Genomic DNA, 18,430 nt, shown 5'->3' with positions numbered 1-18,430 from the left:
CTGCCCCCTGCGGGAAGGGCGGGGCCATGCTGCATGTAAAAGTGCAGGGGGCGGGGTCATTAATCCCTGGGAGTTTACTTGTCCCCCAGGATGGCATACTGGTTGTCCAACTGCAGGTGTTGCATGGAGGCTCCAGCCACATCCTCCCTAGCCCGGTTCCTGTGTTTCACCACCTCAAAGGTCTTCTCCATCTCTCTGTCTCTGAAGCGCATGCATGCACACACACACGCGCACACACACAGACAGAGACAGCAGTGAGGCATCCAGCACCCTTCACAAGAAACTCAAAAAATTACCTTTTTAATAGGAAACAAAAGCCCCATGAATCATGTCTGTATGAACACTCTTGCACACAGACTACCAATATCATGTTCTCAGGGCCATTTGATCTTCACCCTCAGCACATAAGTGGGTTGTTCTCAGACATTCGACCACAAAGAATTGACATAATTACCCGCTTCCGGGGCTCTAAGGCATATTTATTTATTTATTTTAAGATCCTTGCCCTTCTATGCACAGACTTACTTGCGAGTCTCAACATGCTTGGCTGTGGAGAGCAGTGAGGGAAATTGGGCATCGCTGAAAATCTCAGGGGGCCCTTGGGAGGGGCCCCTCTTCGAGCCGGTCTGTCGGGCCCCTGGGGGTCGATATACCCCACCTGGCTTTTGCTCCGGCACTTCCACTTCAACTGTGTGGCGGAGGGAGATGGACAGACAGATCACCCCTCATGAAGACACACAGCACACATTACCATCCACAGCCACACACTTGTTCACTCACTCACCCACTGCTACGGGTGCCACGGCAACAGCACTAGAAGACTTGTTCCAAGGGCCTGACACCTTGTCTCCACTAACCAGGAGAATCTCTCCATCTTCCCCCACCTCTTCCTTCTCATACTCTTCCTCCTCCTTCTCATCACTGATAAAGGGAGAAACACAGCCAGGGTGAAATTTAAGCAAGAGACAAATACAATGTGCCCATAAATTGTCATACTTGCTGTTGTCCACTTTAATTAGCTCATATCAATATGGTTAATCATGACTTTTTTCTGAAATTACCTGCTGAATCAGTATAAAGACAAAAAGAACAAAATGCTAAACAAAAAGTGACCCATGTTTTACATACTGACAACTTAGACATCTGTTCATAATTTTTCACAAGTCAAGCCACTTTTGTCACAAAGTTACAATCAAAAGCTACATTGAACAGATGTCCATTTATGAAAGAAGAAAGTTGCAAGCAGTGGTATGGAGGTGGAGTGGGCAAAAATGTGACGACTAAATGTACTGTATATGCCGGCGTATAAGTAGACCCCCAAAAGTGTGAGATGTAATATAGGTTTAGGCCTATATTCGCCAGATAAGACAACCCCCAACGTAATGTGCAACTTTTGGGCAGTGCCATGGAGTCGGAAGCAATTATTGGGTTACTGGAGTCAGAGTCTAAGTTTCACCGACTCCACAGCTGTGGTTGCAGGAAAAATACCCCACACCTCCATCAATTCATCCAAACTAGTAGTGCTGGGGCCTCACAGCTGCAGGTTTAGGGGTTCAAATCTGGCACATTCTATATAGGATCTCTGTGTTCACCACATTCACACAGGTTTCCTCACATTTCAGGAGAACTGGTGACTAATTTTTCGAGTGTACGTATGCATCAGTGAATGTGTGACATCACCCCATAACAGACTGGTGCCCTTGGATCCTGCCTATGACTTGGGGATAGGCTGTGGATCACCCCCAACCCTGATTCAAGACAAGCAGTTACCAGTATTGAACGAAAATAAGGTATGCACTGCAGTTATGCATTTGCACAGAACGATTAATCGAAATAATGAAAGTTGTATAAATTAAGTCTTAGCCGTTTACAGGAAACTAAAGGCTTGTGGAGCAACGCCTGACTGCAGTGATCACTTACATTTAAATGACACTTCTCCAAAGCCACTTACAATGTTAACCTACTTAGTCATTTATCAATTTATACAGCTGGATAATTTTACTGGAGCAATTTACATTAAGCAGCTTGCTCAAAGGTACTACAGCTAGAACAGAGTTCAGCCTGCAAGCATTGGTCCAAAGGCAGCAGTTCTAACCAGTATGCAACCAACTGCCCCAGACTTGTGTCCCCCCCCAATACAAATCCTTACCTCAGTTGAAGAGCCTGTACACGAAGGCCACTGTAGTCCACCTCCTTGTGTTCAAAGTCCTTCCATTCTTCATCCTCCTACATGTGCAGAACACACCAATATCAGCTGGACAAATCAAACCCTCCTGACATGCTATGTGGTGGAAATGGTATCCAAGTGGGTCACCACGTTTCGCTCTAGAAGCGAAAGAGATCTGCTTTCCCTTTGCAGTGTGAAAGAATTCAAGACCACCACCACCACGCTGGAGGCTGCCAGGCACCCGACGCAAAACTGAACAGCCTCGGTTTTTAGGTGCGCAAATCGCAGCTGTTATTTCACGCCAGCGTTCGGCAAATATTTTTCCGGGGTAAAAATGTGAAGAGCTCCAGAACGCAACTGGAACATTCTGTTCCCGCCGAGGTGGCCTGTTACAACCCACAAACGGTGCAGGCCCTTCTACATTCCAGCCAGTGAACTGCACCAACAGAGCAGACTAGACCGACATAGGTGGAATGGCTAACCGGACCTTTTACTTAGTGAACAGTCTTTTTTGCCACTAATCAATCAAAAACTTTACACAGGTGTCCATTTATTAATGCAAGGTCTAAAACCATGGACACAGCGACATTAACCGGTTTAGCTGCACACACTGTCAAACCGCTTGTCCCAAGCAGGGGTCGCAGTGAGCTGGAGCCTAACTTTGCAACACAGGGTGCAAGGCTGGAGGGAACACACCCGGGACGGGACGCCAGTCCATTGCAAGGCACCCCAAGCAGGACTTGAACCCCAGACGCACCAGAGAGCAGGAACAGGACAAATCTGCTGCGCCACCGCATCCCCTCCAAACTTAGCCACATATAATTAATTTATCAAATGTGAAGATAGTGTGCAGTTCCTCCCATAAGAGCATGGACCTTCACCAGAACGGCAACAGGTCTCAGAGGAGTGAAAAAAAACGGAAAAAATATTACTAGACACAAGAAGTAAAGGCTGTAGAATTCAGGGCTCCCAGACTCCTCTTTGGGTTCAGTCTGCTGCCATCTATCGGTTCAGCTGGTAAGTGAATTTGCTGCGAACGCATTTTAGAAAACAGGAAAAATCCCTAAGAGTTTGCACCAGAAAATTCGTAAACTGCGAATTTTCACGTGCACAAAAAGGCGCAGAGGCCCAGGGGGGTCGGCCTCTAAAAGAGCCATCAGCAATATCAGCAGCTCACAAGACATACTCCCCTTCTATCAGCTAGAAAAGAAACCCCGACAACTCACTGTCCGTCGCACAGCTGTTCCTCCCCTGCATCTCGGCCGGGTGCCTGTTGCTTTAAACGCCTGCGCGTGAAAAGAGGCGCCTGTCGCGATATCTGCGCGCCCCGGAAAAACCAAAGCCACCCTATCGCGATAGGCGCGTGCACGAGCGCAACCACCCTTGTATCGCGACAAGAGCGGTGGGCGCGACGTGCTACTCTCGGCCAGGTGTGAAAACCAAAGGGGAACTTAAGTATAGAACGTCTAACCCGGTTAAATCACTGGAGTCCGGTACACGTGCGGCCATTTTTCTAATAAAATATGGCGACCGTTTTGGAACGCGAGAAGGAGTCAGACATATTCAACTCAGGAGGGAAAAAAAAATTGGTAAAGTGGAGAAAAAGCTGGACGACTAAAAAAAAAAAAAAAATTAAAAAAAAAAAAAAACACACACCTCGTCAAGTTTCCTAATATATATGCTCTTCCATTTGCCGCCGTGGCACCAAGGGCTGAACACGACTGCAACGCCCCGGCCGGCGTAACTGTTCCCTCTCCGACAGCTGGACCGGCTGGGAACCACATGCCATGGGGACATGGAGAAAGGAGACTCTTTCGAGTCTGCATTAACCGCGAGACGGAGTGAATTACAGTAAACAAAAATAAGTCCCCGTTTGCAGTGTCTTCTTTAAAACTACACTTCACGTGATTTTCCACCCTCCAGTCCCAGTCCCCGGCGGCCAGCCATGGCATGCGCTCGTGGTTTCACACGTTCCAGCGTGAATAACTCAAAGACGACACGGTGGTTAAGCGCTGAAATGACCCCGCTCGGACAGTCCGGCGGTGGTCATCTTCCTCCGATCGCTGTCACTGCGCAAATGAGGTAAAGATGGGGGATTTACAACCGATTTACGCCGACGGCTCCTACCTTCTCCGGCTGGGCGTCCTGGTTCTCACTCTTCGCCGACTTCTCCTTCTCCTTCTTATTTCTTTTCAAGCCAACGGGCCCAGAAACAGGTGCCACGTCTTTTCCTTTACCCTTTTCTTTCTTCTTCTTTTTATCACGCTTCGCGAAGAAGTCGTCGAGACTCTTCTCCGACCCCGTGGTAGCAACGTCCGCCATTTTTTCTTTAAAATATTATTTAACCTTCAGCGTTTTGTCAATTTAAAGTGTCAAAAGAGAAGCTGCAAGTGAGTTCAACTGATTCAGATTTTTTTTCCCCCAAGAGAAATGAGTCCAGACTCTCCGAGTAACGAAAAACGCCGTATCCAGTAAGCAGGCAAACTACTTACTAAGCTAGCCTCAACTCCGTATGTACTACTCGAGTAGCATGCGCATGCCCAAAGTAACTCCCCCCCGGATGTGTTAACCTTTTGGTTCTACTGACAGGAAGCAGTCTGAAAGTGATTGAAAGGCATTTTAGCCAATAGAAAGTAGAAGAACGTTTGCCGCCCGTATTCATCGCCACCGTTCAATCCAACTTTCCGGAAGTTGACCATTAATGATTGACAACTGAGTTAGCCAATCGGTAAAACACAAGGTCAGTCGCAGACCTATCACATTGTACTTCGTAGAGGTCACTCCAGAATTCGGAGTTTTTTGGGCGTTGACTGTGTTTCATGTAAAGCGCATCTGTGGTTTGTGTATAACTGATAAATTTTGGCCTTGACGTAGTAACACTTAACTAAGGAGTGGTTTACTTTTAAGTTTACTGTTTTCATTGTGCATTTAATAGCTTAATACATTAAAGTATGACCTTTTTTTCCACAAGTGCCCACACCTGAGTAACTTTAATCAATCACTCAGAATAAAATCCATCGTATTTTAGTTTCTACACTCAAAACAGTTTTTTAAGAGAGTGTATCCATGTAAATGTCTCAGAAAATAAACGGCTGGTAGTACTGTGTTTCAGAATCATTTGTAAACACTACAATAAGGAGGAGAATTTTCTCTTCTCAGTTGTTCTGAGTTTATTGCAATTCTGTTACTGTTTACATGTTAATATTAATGTCTCATTTTATTTTTGTACACATTTTCTCCACATTTCAATTGAATTCATTATAACTGAAATATAAATGCACTTAAGCATGAGTTAGCATTAATACTTGGCATGAGGGGGAAGCATATTTGTGGTATTTTAAATGACTTTATTTGTTATTCATGCTCCGGTGTTATAAACTACTTTTATTTATTGTTATCTAAAACAAGATTGGTGTGGTTTCTTGTCTCAAGTAAAAAAATCAATCAGTATTAATAAAAATAAAATGTGGAACACAGCAGTAAAGTATTCAATTCAATTCCATCCATCCATCCATCCATACATACATACATTCATGTAAATTCCTCATTCAGTGCAGGCTTTCCATGGTCTGGAGCCTATCCCCTAAAATGTTGACACCACTGTGCTGGAAGTATAAAGATAACTGGAGCCAAGCAAAAAGCGTTTAAAGCCATCTGTTGAAAGCCAGGCATTGCTCGGGAAACGTAATTTTTACAGCAACCGATAACAGATTAGCTTTTTCCCTCAGAGGTGCAGAGTTTATTAAGCTCCCAGGAAACACCATAACTCCAGTGAAAACAGGCTCTGGCACGGAGGCCTCTGTGTGTCGAGTGCGTCTCCCCACAGTGCAATCGCAAGCCACGGCACATGAGAAGCAGTGTGTTCTTCAGTCCTGAGGGAAGCACGGCATGGTTTCAGGCACTGCCTTCTCAGTTTTCCTTCTGAAGAGAGGAACCAGACGTCCCTGAGAAGAAAGCATCGTATTTCTGCTAAATATATCGTGTAAATCCATGCAAATGATCTCTTCTCTCTTATGTCTACAGCAGCAAAGTGATTCATATTTTGTTTGCATCTTCTTGCAAAGTACAATGCTAAATTTTCCATGTTTTTTTTTGTGTACGTATGCCAGCCGAATATCGAAATGATTTTAAAAAGCCTTGTTTAGGTCATTTTAAGCTGTACCTTCAGTCTGTGGGGGGTTGTGGGGGTCTGATGGTGTGGGGTCTTGCTTGACCTCAGGCTCTTCTGAGCTTCCGGGACACCTATACACACAAATCACAGCGTTACTGACTGGGCGTGCGCACACGCGCGCACACACACACTCACACACGTGCAACGGGCATGTTACAGCAGAGAGAGACACAGGACGCACTACAGGTTTTCTCCGCCGCTGTAAAGAGTTTTGTGACAACAGCTGCATAGGACTGAGCGCTCAATCTGCGGACGCATTCTTAAGAAATGCACACGTGTGACCGATCCACTCGCAAAAATTCCAACGCCAGCACACGTTCTGGAAGAAATCTGAGGTTGTGCACTTACGAAAAACATCTAAGAAATTAAAATTGTGTCAACACGCATGTGAAAGGCCTCCATGGAAGATTTATTATACGGAACTTCTTCAGGCTTAACCTGGAATGATGGAGTAGCTACTGTATCACTCACTAGAGGGAGTAGCGTAACTTTAATAAATATCAACTCCAGAGGCATGGGAGGCGGTTTCGTCACCATTACGATATGCGGTCACATTAAAGTAAAATGTTTCGGTTGACTTTTAAAGAGATTTTTAATGGGAGAAGATTGCACTTGAAGTTGTCGCACAAGAAATGGTTTTGAAAGTCTTCTCTGTGGGGTGACATACGTACATAGCTGGATGGTATCTGCTCTCCTCTCCATCCAGGATCCCGTGGTATGTCCCGATCTCCAGCTCCAGGCGCATTTTATTGTTAAGCAGTGTCTCATAGTCCCGGCGCTGCTGCTCGATGTCATTCCGGACGTCGCTCAGCTCCGCCTCCAGCTTGGCAATCACCGAACCCAGGTTCTGCAGCTCAATGTCATGCCAGTGCTTGGCATCGTTCAGGGAGTTTTCCAACCCTCGCTTCTGCACAGATTCCAGGGGAAAACAGTGAGGGGCACGACTCTGAGGACCAGTCCTTAGACTGCCATCGAAACGGTTATGTACACGAAGATTGTGCTGGTGGAACTCTGAGCCCCTTTTCAAAACCTGCACTAAAGCCCTGGGAAGTTGGCCAGGTGGACACAGGGATGCCATACCAGAGCCCTCATGGATTCAGTCTCGGCCTGAAGACTCTGGATCTTGCAGCCGGCATCGTTGCACTCCATCTTCAGACTCTCCAGCTCCTCCTCTTCACGGCTGAGCTTGGTCTCAACACTCTCAGCCTGCTTCGTACACCCAGGGTCAGGGAAGGGAGAGAGATGGATGGTAAGAACTTGCTCAGACACACAGCTGCAGGGACATTTAGGAGCTACTCACAGGCAGGTGGAAAAATTAAAAATACACCTTGACAGCTGTTGGCCCTGGGGATTGATTATAGCCTGAAGATTTCTTTCTTATGGATTCAACAAGGTACTTAGATTTTTCTGTGTATTCTGTGAACCAGTTACCTTATCACACTGATACCATTAAGACTTTCTGCTAAATGTTTTCTTTAGTGAAAGAAGTGTGTGTGGTTAGTTATGCCTGGTTGCACTATGGCTGTGGGAACACATGATACGCTCGGTAAGGCCCATCGAGTGTGACGAAGGGTGGTCTGCGCTCCGTCTACCTTGTACTCGAGATAGGCATCTGTCTCGGCGCGGTTCTTCTCAATGGCCTTCTCCCAGTGGGAGCGAATGTACCCAAGGATTTGGTCCAGACTAGTTTCGATGGGAGCATCTGGCTCATCCACCTCAGTGCCTGCCAGCTGGTTGTATAACACTCTGACATCCTGTCGATTGAAAAGTCATAGTAGAATGTATTATTTGCTTAGCCTTTTCACATGAATTTCATGCAGGTGACAAAGGACATCCATGCACAGATGGACTCACTGCTCACCTGCTCGTGATTCCTGACCAGGTCCCTCAGCTCCCCCTTCATGCTCTCAATCTGAGCTTCCAGGTCTGTTTTCGTCAAGCTGGCATCGTCAATTACTTTGTACAAGGAGTTGATTTCCTCCTCCACTGCTTTGCGGAAGGGTTGTTCATTTTCATATCTGTAAAAAGGAGACAAAGAGCTCCCGTCTTTCTTAGGATTTGTGAAGAGATTAACTTTTCAACAAAAGTGTCCCACTGCTGACACCAGTGCTTGTTACGTATCGATATCCTATATACTCTCTATGGTCTCCACCAGTTGCAGTCTTTCATTTCGAGGCTTCGAAGAGAAACTACTGCAGTTTTTTGGGTGGCCCACCTGTCCTTGAAGTCCTCGGCACTGGCCTGCACGTTCTCTGTCTGAAGCATGAGCCTCGCATTATCCAGGATGGCCTCACTCACCTGTAACATCATCATGTTAGCCTGGCCTTTGACAGAAACTCAAGGGTGTTTCAGAAACAGTTTTTCTTAGATTGAAATGTGAAAAGTTGTACTTTTCCTTACATGACAATGTACAAACTCTAGGTTCCAAAACCGTATCTCTTTTCTACTCTACCTTGCTGCCCCGCTCAGCAGGAGCCTCGTATGGATGAAGTTCTTCAAAAACCCCACATGCTCTCCACTTGCTTTCCTCCACCAGTACTCACACTCGCTCCCAGTTCCCCTGAGCTCAGGGCCCTCACCTGCCTGTAGATGTCCTCCCACTCACGACGTAGTGCACCCCAGGTCCCAGCGCTGGAAGCCTTGCGGTCCAAACAGTGCCGGATTTGCTCCTCCAGCTGTTGATTGAGCTGTTCCAAAGCCCGCACCTTGTCACGGTACTCCAGCAAGCAGCCATTGAGGCTCTCAAAGGTGGGCTGCCGGCTGCGCTCGCCAGCCTGTGGCACCACGGGGATGGTGGAGCTGCGCAGGCCCTGGAGGAAGACGCTGCTAATTCCCAGGGCGCGCCGTGACACGCGAGCACCCAGCCCTCCGCTGGTGCCCGTCGTCGGCGCCATGCCCACAAACACACCCCGGGGGGCAGTGGTGCTGCTGGTGCTCAGGCGGCCCACTCCGGCCATGCCGCCTGGCCGCTCGGATGGGGCACCGGGGGCCGGCTGGCCCAGGAAAGAGGATCGTCGTCTCGGCAGAGGCATTCCCACGTCAGTATGTGGTACCAGGCTGGAAGCCCGCGAGCATCTCACTGTTCTGATATCTCTGCCCCTCGGCCCCTTGGTCTGTGGACAGCGGTGGCTCAGATGACACGCCTCTTTATTGTGGTCCGGCCTTCTGGAAAGCAGGCCCTTTGTGCTGGGCAATTGTGCTGCGCGAATGTAATTGTCCCAGCGCCCTGGCCTTCTCTCTGGGCTTTGTTGGCTGCGGGCTGGGATGGGAGGTGTCGGGGTTTTTCGGCTGCCTCAGCAGTGTGGTCCTCTCAGGAAAGCTCCATCCGTGACGGTCGCAAGGCACGCGCTCCGGCACACAGCCGGACAAACACTCTGTGTGTTGTCGAAAATGTGCCATCATCACATTGGCTAGGGTGCATGTGTGTGTGTTGGGGGGAGGGGGGGGTTCATCGTACACGGCTTTTACAGAAGGAGCCAGTTGGGCATTTTAAGAACAAATGAGTGGGGTGCTTTTTCCATGGGGTGCGGTGACACAGCGGGTTTGGCCAGGTCCCGCTCTCTGGCGGGTCTGGGGTTCAAGTCCCACTTGGGGTGCCTTGTGTTGGACTGGCATCCTATCCTGGGTGTGTCCCCTCCCCCCGAGGCCTTGCTCTCTGTGTTGCTGGGTTAGGCTCCGGTTCGCTGTGACCCCACCTGGGACAAGCGGTTTCAGACATTGTTTGTGTGTGTGTGTGTGTGTGTGTGCACATTTCATGTGGCTTGTCTCAGATGTTAGGCACACTTCAGTTCAATCACTGGTCCATCCCTCAAAGTCCAAGATAGACAATTGCCTTACACACCCTGTTTCAAGGGTATGGACCAGAGTAAGTCTGCTAATACTAAAGACAGCTCTGTCTTTTTAACTGGAATTATTATTGTACATTAATGCACATGTGGAAGAGCAACTGACCTGCTGAGACAAAACTAGGACAGCAGCAAAGTATGTCAGGGTTTGAGCTTGAGCAAAACACAGGACATTAGACACACGGTGCTCATGGAATGCAGACGCAAATTGAAAGACGGTGAAATAAGTCCAAGCAATTCAGCGCAATGCTCAGACTCAACGCCATGATGTATCTGCCAGGGCTTTCACGGCGAAAATGACATTACGAATGTGGGGCCGTACTGGTCACGTGGACCACGAGGTCTCGCTTGTCCGCATCACTCTGAGAGTTCCTCCGTTGTGTCCAGAAGTACAGTATTTAACCTGAGATGCTGCGGGTAGAACATGATGCGGTATAAACGGAAACGAACAAAGTTACTATGGATGAAACTGCTGGCTCAGCAAAAAAAATTCGGAGTAACCTGCTTGAGGAACTTTTTCAGAAGAAACCCCTGTTGAAGTGGCACCGGACAGGGGATCCTCCACCTCCGGGTGCATTTGAATGAGCTGCATGTGGTAACCGGGTGGTCTTTATTCCGGTGAGAGACAAAAGGCAGAGTTGCCTCCAGAGCAATGGCCATATTCAGCATTCAGGGGGACAGCGAGGGGCTGGCAGTTCCTGAACTCTCTCTGGAAAACAGCAGAATGACCTGAATTGTGGCTGTAAAAATATCCAGCTGTTTGCTGACCCAAATTGCTTCGTTAAAAAATACCCAGCTGAGGGGGAAGCTGTAAGCGCTGTTACATGTTTACCATAAAAGCACCTGTTGAGGGAATAAATAATGTGCTATAATATAAAGTAGTCGGAGGCCATCGACCGAGTACTTTTTGCTTGGGGACTGTGTGCAGGGGCAGTATTGACTCACCAGCTTTCCAAATACATAAAACTCTGGGTAAATTTAGGGACCTGGCAGGAATGCGGAAGATGTACCTGTTCATGCCTTCTGACACGTGGTAAAACAGAGGAAAAAGTACCTGTTTTGAATAACCCCCAGAAAGGTGAGAGGTCAACCCTGAATAGAACGACGTTCTGTGTGACAGCTCGAAATGAATGAAATCACTCAGTATTTCTGAATCTTTTCTCTTTTATTGCTTGGCAGTGAAAAAGCACAGTGTATACGCTACAATACAAAAGAAAGGCTTGCTGTTGGATACAAGGTTAACCCCAAAGACAAAAAAAAAAAAAAAAAAAAAAACGTCTGGCATCTCCCTATCCTATCAACACCATCAGAAAAACCTTTCGGGCACAGTTATTCTCACACAAAGCCACTTGGTTCCCAGATGAACAGAACGTGATGGATAACTGATACAAAACTAATTAAAGTTAAAAATAACGTTATACATGAAAGACCAGCTGGCAGAAAAACTAACAACATGTTATTTTTCGTCTTTTATTACAGTATTTTTTTTTTCTTCACGATACAGCCTTGGCTTCAGGGCACGGGGAGCCTCGGTGATCAGATTCTACCGTCGATAGCCGTGCCCTCCGCCGAACGGCGCCAGTCGGCTTTCCCGGGCCATCTCCGTGTGCGCTCTCTTTAGTCTTTGAATATGAAAATATGCTCAGTGCTTTTTATTGGTCATCTCAGCTGCCTCTCCACGAGCGCAGTCGGCATTCATGTTGCTTTCAGAAGCAGTGCAGTGCAGTAGAAGCACAATTTGCTCTTTTTGGTCTCAGTTTCTTACAGGACAGAGCAGGTTGAGGCTAATCCAGGCCGGCCTTCAGTTAGCAGTAAAAGTTACCATCTGCCTTTACCTGCAGGACTCCTAAATTCAGCCAAAAACCTGCATGGGCACTATACCAAAGTCACACAGACATTCACACACACACGCACACGCACGCGCAAACACATCTTTTCCAACGAGAGACCTGCTAGCAACAAACTCTTGTACACACACACACACACACACACACACACACACACAGTGTAAGCAGGAGACATACCACGAAGCACACACCAGCACATTAAGAACCACACTTTTAAGACTTATTTTTAAAACGGTTTTACCGAGGGTACGACACCTCACAGTGGACCCCGTGGTACGGTTCTGGCTGGTGACATTCTCGGGGAGCTCCCTCCCAAAACCCTTCCCCCAGCGTCCAGTCTATGCAAACCCCTGCAGTGACAGATCTCCTGAACACCTCTCATCTCTGGCACCAGCACACACTAATGAGAAGCTCAACGTCAACCCCAACGTCAGCCCCAATGTCAGCCCCAACGTCAGCCCCAACGTCAGCCCCAACGTCAGCCCCAACGTCAACCCTAACGTCAGCCCCAACGTCAGCCCCAACGTTAGCCCCAACATCAACCCCAGCGTCAGACCCCTGGACTGCAACCCTCCAACAGCCGGCCCTTCAAGCAGGACCCTTGCGTCTCGAGCAACTGAACGTGGAGCTCATCGGCTGCTCCCTCCACTCAGCATCCCCTCAAGTATTCAAGTGGATTTCAAGTTCAACAGGCTTTTCATTTAATAAGTGTCTTGGGTTACATAATTACAATGTTTACATCTTATTATCTCCCTACAGTAGGTATCAAGCGGCCACAGACGTTAACGCACCACCTCACCGTCGTAACAAAACTGAAACCAAAGGTACTTCTAAAAAAGACATAAAAACCTTTATCACAATTAAGCTGTCATAGAAAATGTACATCAGAAAAATACACCAGCGCACCCTTATAGTAAATAGCCTCTGTTTATTAGCATTTCATTCCCTATTTATATGTGTACTGTTCTGTAATATAATATAAAGCAAATACTTCGGACAGTTCACCACATATGCAAAATAAAGGCTGACGACCTTCGGGGGGTGGGGGGGAAAGGCCATGGAATCGGGCTTTTTCGGTTTCCTTTCGATGATGTCGCGCTACTCCTTGGGCGCCTTGGCACGGGTGACGAAGAGTGTCTCCTGGCAGAATGGGTTGATCAGCACCATGCCGTTGTCGGTGTAGTCTCCATTGGGGGGCAAACTGGCGCCCTGCTCCTGGAAGTACATTGAACAGGAGCCCTCAGTGAACCACCTCCCAAAGTGCCTCCATGCCACGCTGCAGGGTCCTCACTCCTGGGGTCCCGTCCCCTGAAGGATGATCTCCCTGCCAAATCCACCTGCACTCTTACACATATTGTAGGGCTGCATGTGAGGGTTACGTGTCGACCGTATGGTATTATGAGTGAACCTTTACAACTCATCCATCCATCCAATGTGAATAACAACTTGTCCTGAGCAGGGTCACGGTGATCTGGAGCCTATCCCATTAAGTCCAGGCAGGTACACCCTGGACGGGACACCAGTACAACACAGGTGCACGAAGACGTAACACAGGTACTAGTAATACACTAGTAATACTGAGGCTACAACTCTCTACCTCTGACCCTCTAAGCACAGCAAAAAACCCTAAACAGCCACAGCTATGGCGACGGGGTGACCTTAAACAGACATGGGAGAACTGGTGCCTGCTATGTCACCATAGTGGGACGGGCACCTGCATCACCACGAGCACCCCAAACATGTGTCTCCCTCGTCATCGTCCTTCCTCTGAGCCAGTGAGGTGGGGCGGGGTTGGGGAGACAGTAAAGAAGACATGACAACATTATGAGGAATGAACTGACAAAGAGTGTAAAAACAAGGGTCAAATAAGTGTGAACGGAGGGATTGCAGCCGGGGCAACCGGTAGCGTACTGGTTGGCACTACTGCCTTTTGAGCAGAAGGTTGCAGGTTCAAATCCCCCTTGCTACTGTAGTACCTTTGAGCAATGCACTGACCTTAAACTGTTCCTGTGAAATTATCCACCTGTATAAATGGGTAAATAATTGCAGGTAGCTTAATGGTGTCAGTTGCTTTGGAGAAAAGTGTCAGCTAAATGTAAGGGGCCAACATGCTATAGTAGAGTGTGATGTGGTAAAGTGAAGAAGCAAGTAAGTACTGTACTGTCATGTAACAGAGGCTCCCAGGTCTGAATTGCAGTAGCAACATCTGACCAGCAGGGGGAAATACAGGCTATTGCAGATCTCCCTTTTTTGAACGGAAGGTTCCGGCAAGCGCAGGTAGTCAATCAGTGTGCCATTTGGCTTGTTGGTCAGACAAACAGCTATGAAGGCTGTGTTTGCTGGAAAAGAAACATTGTGCTGAGGTTGTTTCAGCAGCACGTGTCACAAGCGGCCAGAATCCATATGAAATCTAACTGCTGGCAGATGAGTGCTCAAATAACTGGAGGGAACACTTTTCTTGGGGGCAGCTGGTTATTACATGTATTTATTTAGCTAATGCTTTTCTCCAAAGCAACTTCCAATGAACTCTATGTAGTGTTATGAGCCCACACACCTTATTCACCGCAGTGACTTACAGTGCTACATACACTACTTACACTGGGTCAGTCATCCATACATCAGTGGAACACACACACACACACACACACACACACACACACACACACACACACACACAGACAATGGGCAAACCTGAACAGCATGTCTTTGAATTGTGGGAGGAAACCAGAGCACCCAGACACTGAGAGAACACACAAACTCCACAGAGACTGAGTGGGGATTGAACCCACATCCTATCACACCACCCAGGAACTGTGAGACAGCAGTGCCACTCGCTGTGCCACTGTACCACCTATAACAACAGGGTGCAGAAGATACAGGAGGGCTTGATCGCCGCAGCCCCAGCCATCCTCAAACTGCATGTCTGAAACTGTTGAAGGTTCACCGCTCTTTAATTTTCCTTGCTGGACTTCTTTCCCAAAGTTGCCAGTCACAGGTCAGGGACAGAAATGCTCCCTAACCGGACATGGAGGCATAGCTAGGAATTCTGGGCCTCCTAAAAAAAAAAAAAAAAAAAACGCTCTGCCTCCCCCTCCCACCCCTTTTTAGGTAAAATAAATTAATTACTACAGGAATTTCTGTAGGCCCTCTCTAGATTTAGGCATTCCCCTGGAATCATCTGCACCGTTCACCCCACCGGCGACAGCCCTGGTTCGACCACAAGGGCAGCTGTCCCGTGGTCCCGGTCCATATGTCTTGTGCGCACTTACCTGGGTGGTCTCCAGGGGCTGGACCTCCCGCGGCAGCTCCACGGCATGCCTGTTGAAGTAGTCCATGGTGATGGTGTCGTTCCAGTAGCTCAGGTTGTTCTCCTGGCTGGAGGCCCTCTTCTTGCACCTCATGCAGAACACGGTCAGGAGCACGGCTGTGGACGGGGGAGGGATGAAGGGAGGATCGGGAAGAGACCGGCAGGGTCGAACAGGGGACGGAGAGCGGGTTTGTCTCCCAGACCGGGACACTCAGACCAGTGGGTGAAACTCAGCTCTAACGGCCTCCTAAATTTAATGCCACGTGCGGTGCTGCTGTGGCTAAACTGAGCAAGCGGGTTAGAGGGCCTTAACATTCTCCTTGCTCCTCCGAGGAGATAAATCACCCTGTCTTGTGCAAAAAGACAATTAAAGGTGGTTCCAAACACAGGTCTAAAACACATTAGATGGTTCTAAAGTAATGAAAGCGGACATTTCTTCAGACCCGTGACTTCCATATTCTGCTCTAAGAAGAGACCTTGTCTCTATTATATTATTAGACGCTCGAGTGGCTCCTACATCTTTCCGTGGTTCAAGTGAAGCGCCTATAAAGGCGGATATTTACCGAGGCAATTGAGCATAAGTGCATTTCCAGTGCAGTTTGACGGTGGTTTACTTACAGCAGGAGGAGACGGGCACGCTGATGGCCAGCACGACCCACACCAAGTCCACCATGCCCAGGCACACTGTGGTCTGGGCCTGCGCCGCGCTGTGGTCCGGACCCGTGGGGTTTCCTGGCCCCCGGGGCCCGGGCATGGTGGCCGGGACCAGTCTGTTGAAGAAATTGCCGGTGGCGACGGAGGGGGGCGCGGTGGTGCCGGAACCACCCCACGGCAGGGGTTCGTCCCCTCGGGAGCGGGGTTCGGTGCCGTTGGGGCTGGACGACCCATCGGTGTCGTTGCCCGGGTGGGGTGGGGGATGGGTGCCGTTGCCCGGTGAACCAGCAGAGTCTGTGCCATCGCTGGGAGACACATCTGTAGCGCCGCGCGTCGTGACGTCATTTCCCGTCGCAGTGTTTCCAGGGACGGCGAACGCAGGGGAAGGCGCTGCAAAGGCCAAGGGAGGCATTTCCTGGAGGTTTCGAGGGGACAGCGAGGATGCGGGTCTCTGGGCCTCGTCCGGCCAGGGGGAGGGGTCCGCATCGCGCAGGGCGATGGCGCTCGGCAAGGCTAGCTGGGGCGTCGTGTGGGCGGGGCCTCCGGAAGCGGAAGGGGAAGAGGGTGGCGACAGTTTCGCGTCCTTTGTCACCGCTGCATGGCCAGCATGCATGTACCCCGAGATCCCCTCTCCTTGGGTTCGCGGGCCGGGCGTAGGGGCGCCCCTTGCAGACGGAGACGGCGCCTCCCCCAGAGCATTAGCGCTGACAGGTGGTGTCGCTCCCAGGGAGCGGAAAGCTGTTGTGGGCTGGACGCCACCTACGAGGGGGCCTCTCTCGCCGATCCCCCCTTGGCTGGATTTCCTCGGCCAGGCTGGGGGTTCCATGGGGAAGGCGGGACTCTCTGCAGGATCCGAAGGCCCGGGGCTGGGCAGCGGCTCTTGCGCACAGGTTCCCAGTCTGGCTGGCACAGCCAGGATTGCTAGAACACCTGTAGACAAGATGGGGAGGACAGAGGAAACATCACATGGAGAAAAGAATCAGCTCTGCTTCAGCCATAAGGCCGTGGATCAGTCCACCCACGCTCATTGGGCCTTTGGCAGTATTTGAACTGATGAAATGAAGCACATTAAGTCAAACAATGGCTGAAATAAATCCGCTCCCTAAATAGCAGGAGACCTGTGACAATTACAGTACGGTATGTAAATAAGGGCTCTGTCTACGTCTTCTACTTAATTCTGCTGTTGCGTCGCTGTTCCATGTAACCCGAGGGAGACGAAACTATCAGACTCAACAGAATATTTCGCTTTTTTTATCGCCACATTAGGGCCTTGTCTGTCATTCCGTCTACAAAAACCACAGACTGACTCGATAGCGTGCTTCACTGGTACTATTCTATTGCGCACTCCATTTGGGCAAATTCTCAGTTATCCCCCATGAATATCAAGTGTTGTATCCTCTGCTGAATAAGGTATACTTTCTGTACTGTGATTATAGGGGAAAGCATCTTAATTAGTCAGTAAATACAGCCGCGTTCGGGTTTCCTCAACTTTTCTTACAGATAAAGTTAATCAGATTTTAATTCAAATAATATATACATATCTTTGGCTCATTACATTTATTTATTCAATCAGACACTTCTCTCTAAAGCGACTTCCAGTGAACTCTACGCAGTGTTACCAGCCCACACACCTTAATCACCATGGTAACTTACACTGCTAGATACACTACTTACAATAGGTCACTCATCCATACATCAGTGGAACACACACACACACTCTCTCTCTCTCTCTCTCTCTATCACTCACACACTATGGGTGAACCTGAACAGCATGTCTTTGGAGTGTGGGAGGAAACCAGAGCACCCAGAGGAAACCCATGCAGACATGGGGAGAACACGCAAACTCCATACAGTCTGAGCAGGGATCGAACCCACGTCCTCTCGCACCGTCCAGGCACTGTGAGACAACAGCACTACTGGCTGTGCCACATTACTTTGTTTAGATGACACTTTTCTCCAAAGCAACTTTCAATGTCCAGCTACTTACAGTTATTCAGCCATTTATATGGGTGGGTAACTTTTTACTGGAGCAATTTAGGGTAAATACCTTACTCAGAGGTACTACAGCCAGAAGTAGGGATTAAACCTGCAACCTTTCAGTCCAAAGGCAGCAGCATGAACCACTACTCTACCAGCTCGCTTCCCAGACTGGGTCTAGAGTGGGTCAGTCTAAAGCAACCCAGTATCTGAAATAAGGAGTATAATATCCAAGTAAGACACAGAGGTTAGGCTTGATTAGATTATTCATGTATGATCCCGTTGTGCCGCGACGCCCGGTTGAATTAACGGAACAGGATGTTTTTCTGATCGCGCAGCAGATCCGTCCGAAGCTGCTCTAGGAACTGGTGATGACCTCAAGCGTCGACTTCCGAAAATACAGCTGCACGTTATTCGTGGCGGAAAGACTCGTGGCCATCACACAATGGCCGATGCGTCACG

General features: G+C 48.8%; 3 protein-coding genes across 5 annotated transcripts in view; all 3 read right to left on the bottom strand.

Moving 5' to 3' along the window:
* Nucleotides 1-70: 70 nt before the first annotated feature.
* On the bottom strand, nucleotides 71-4,725 carry cdv3 (carnitine deficiency-associated gene expressed in ventricle 3). Its single transcript, XM_018757915.1, has 5 exons — nucleotides 4,295-4,725; nucleotides 2,150-2,226; nucleotides 785-921; nucleotides 526-688; nucleotides 71-201 (listed from the first exon to the last, which is right to left on the bottom strand). The coding sequence occupies exons 1-5, from the start codon at nucleotides 4,487-4,489 to the stop codon at nucleotides 75-77; spliced, it is 699 nt and encodes a 232-aa protein (XP_018613431.1). The 5' UTR covers nucleotides 4,490-4,725; the 3' UTR covers nucleotides 71-74.
* Nucleotides 4,726-5,922: 1,197 nt separating this feature from the next.
* Nucleotides 5,923-9,370, bottom strand: bfsp2 (beaded filament structural protein 2, phakinin). The gene is made up of 8 exons (XM_018757549.2): nucleotides 8,918-9,370; nucleotides 8,554-8,636; nucleotides 8,200-8,356; nucleotides 7,931-8,092; nucleotides 7,419-7,547; nucleotides 7,010-7,245; nucleotides 6,330-6,409; nucleotides 5,923-6,111 (listed from the first exon to the last, which is right to left on the bottom strand). The coding sequence occupies exons 1-8, from the start codon at nucleotides 9,368-9,370 to the stop codon at nucleotides 6,077-6,079; spliced, it is 1,335 nt and encodes a 444-aa protein (XP_018613065.2). The 3' UTR covers nucleotides 5,923-6,076.
* A 3,172-nt stretch (nucleotides 9,371-12,542) lies between these two features.
* The window catches only part of LOC108937784 (transmembrane protein 108-like), a 46,565-nt gene continuing 40,677 nt past the window's right edge, over nucleotides 12,543-18,430 (bottom strand). For all 3 annotated transcript variants that reach the window (XM_018757939.2, XM_018757940.2, XM_018757938.2), the window contains 3 exons: nucleotides 15,956-16,921; nucleotides 15,300-15,454; nucleotides 12,543-13,245 (listed from right to left, as the gene is read on the bottom strand). In XM_018757939.2, coding sequence (XP_018613455.2) covers nucleotides 13,129-13,245; nucleotides 15,300-15,454; nucleotides 15,956-16,921 — 1,238 coding nt within the window. In that variant the 3' untranslated portion in view covers nucleotides 12,543-13,128. The remainder of the gene's footprint in view (nucleotides 13,246-15,299; nucleotides 15,455-15,955; nucleotides 16,922-18,430) is intronic.

The sequence above is a fragment of the Scleropages formosus genome, chromosome 7 (assembly GCF_900964775.1).
Source record: "Scleropages formosus chromosome 7, fSclFor1.1, whole genome shotgun sequence".
NCBI classification, from domain to species: Eukaryota; Metazoa; Chordata; class Actinopteri; order Osteoglossiformes; family Osteoglossidae; genus Scleropages; species Scleropages formosus.
Note: the sequence above shows the minus strand (reverse complement) of the source record. Positions and strands in the feature narration are given on the sequence as shown.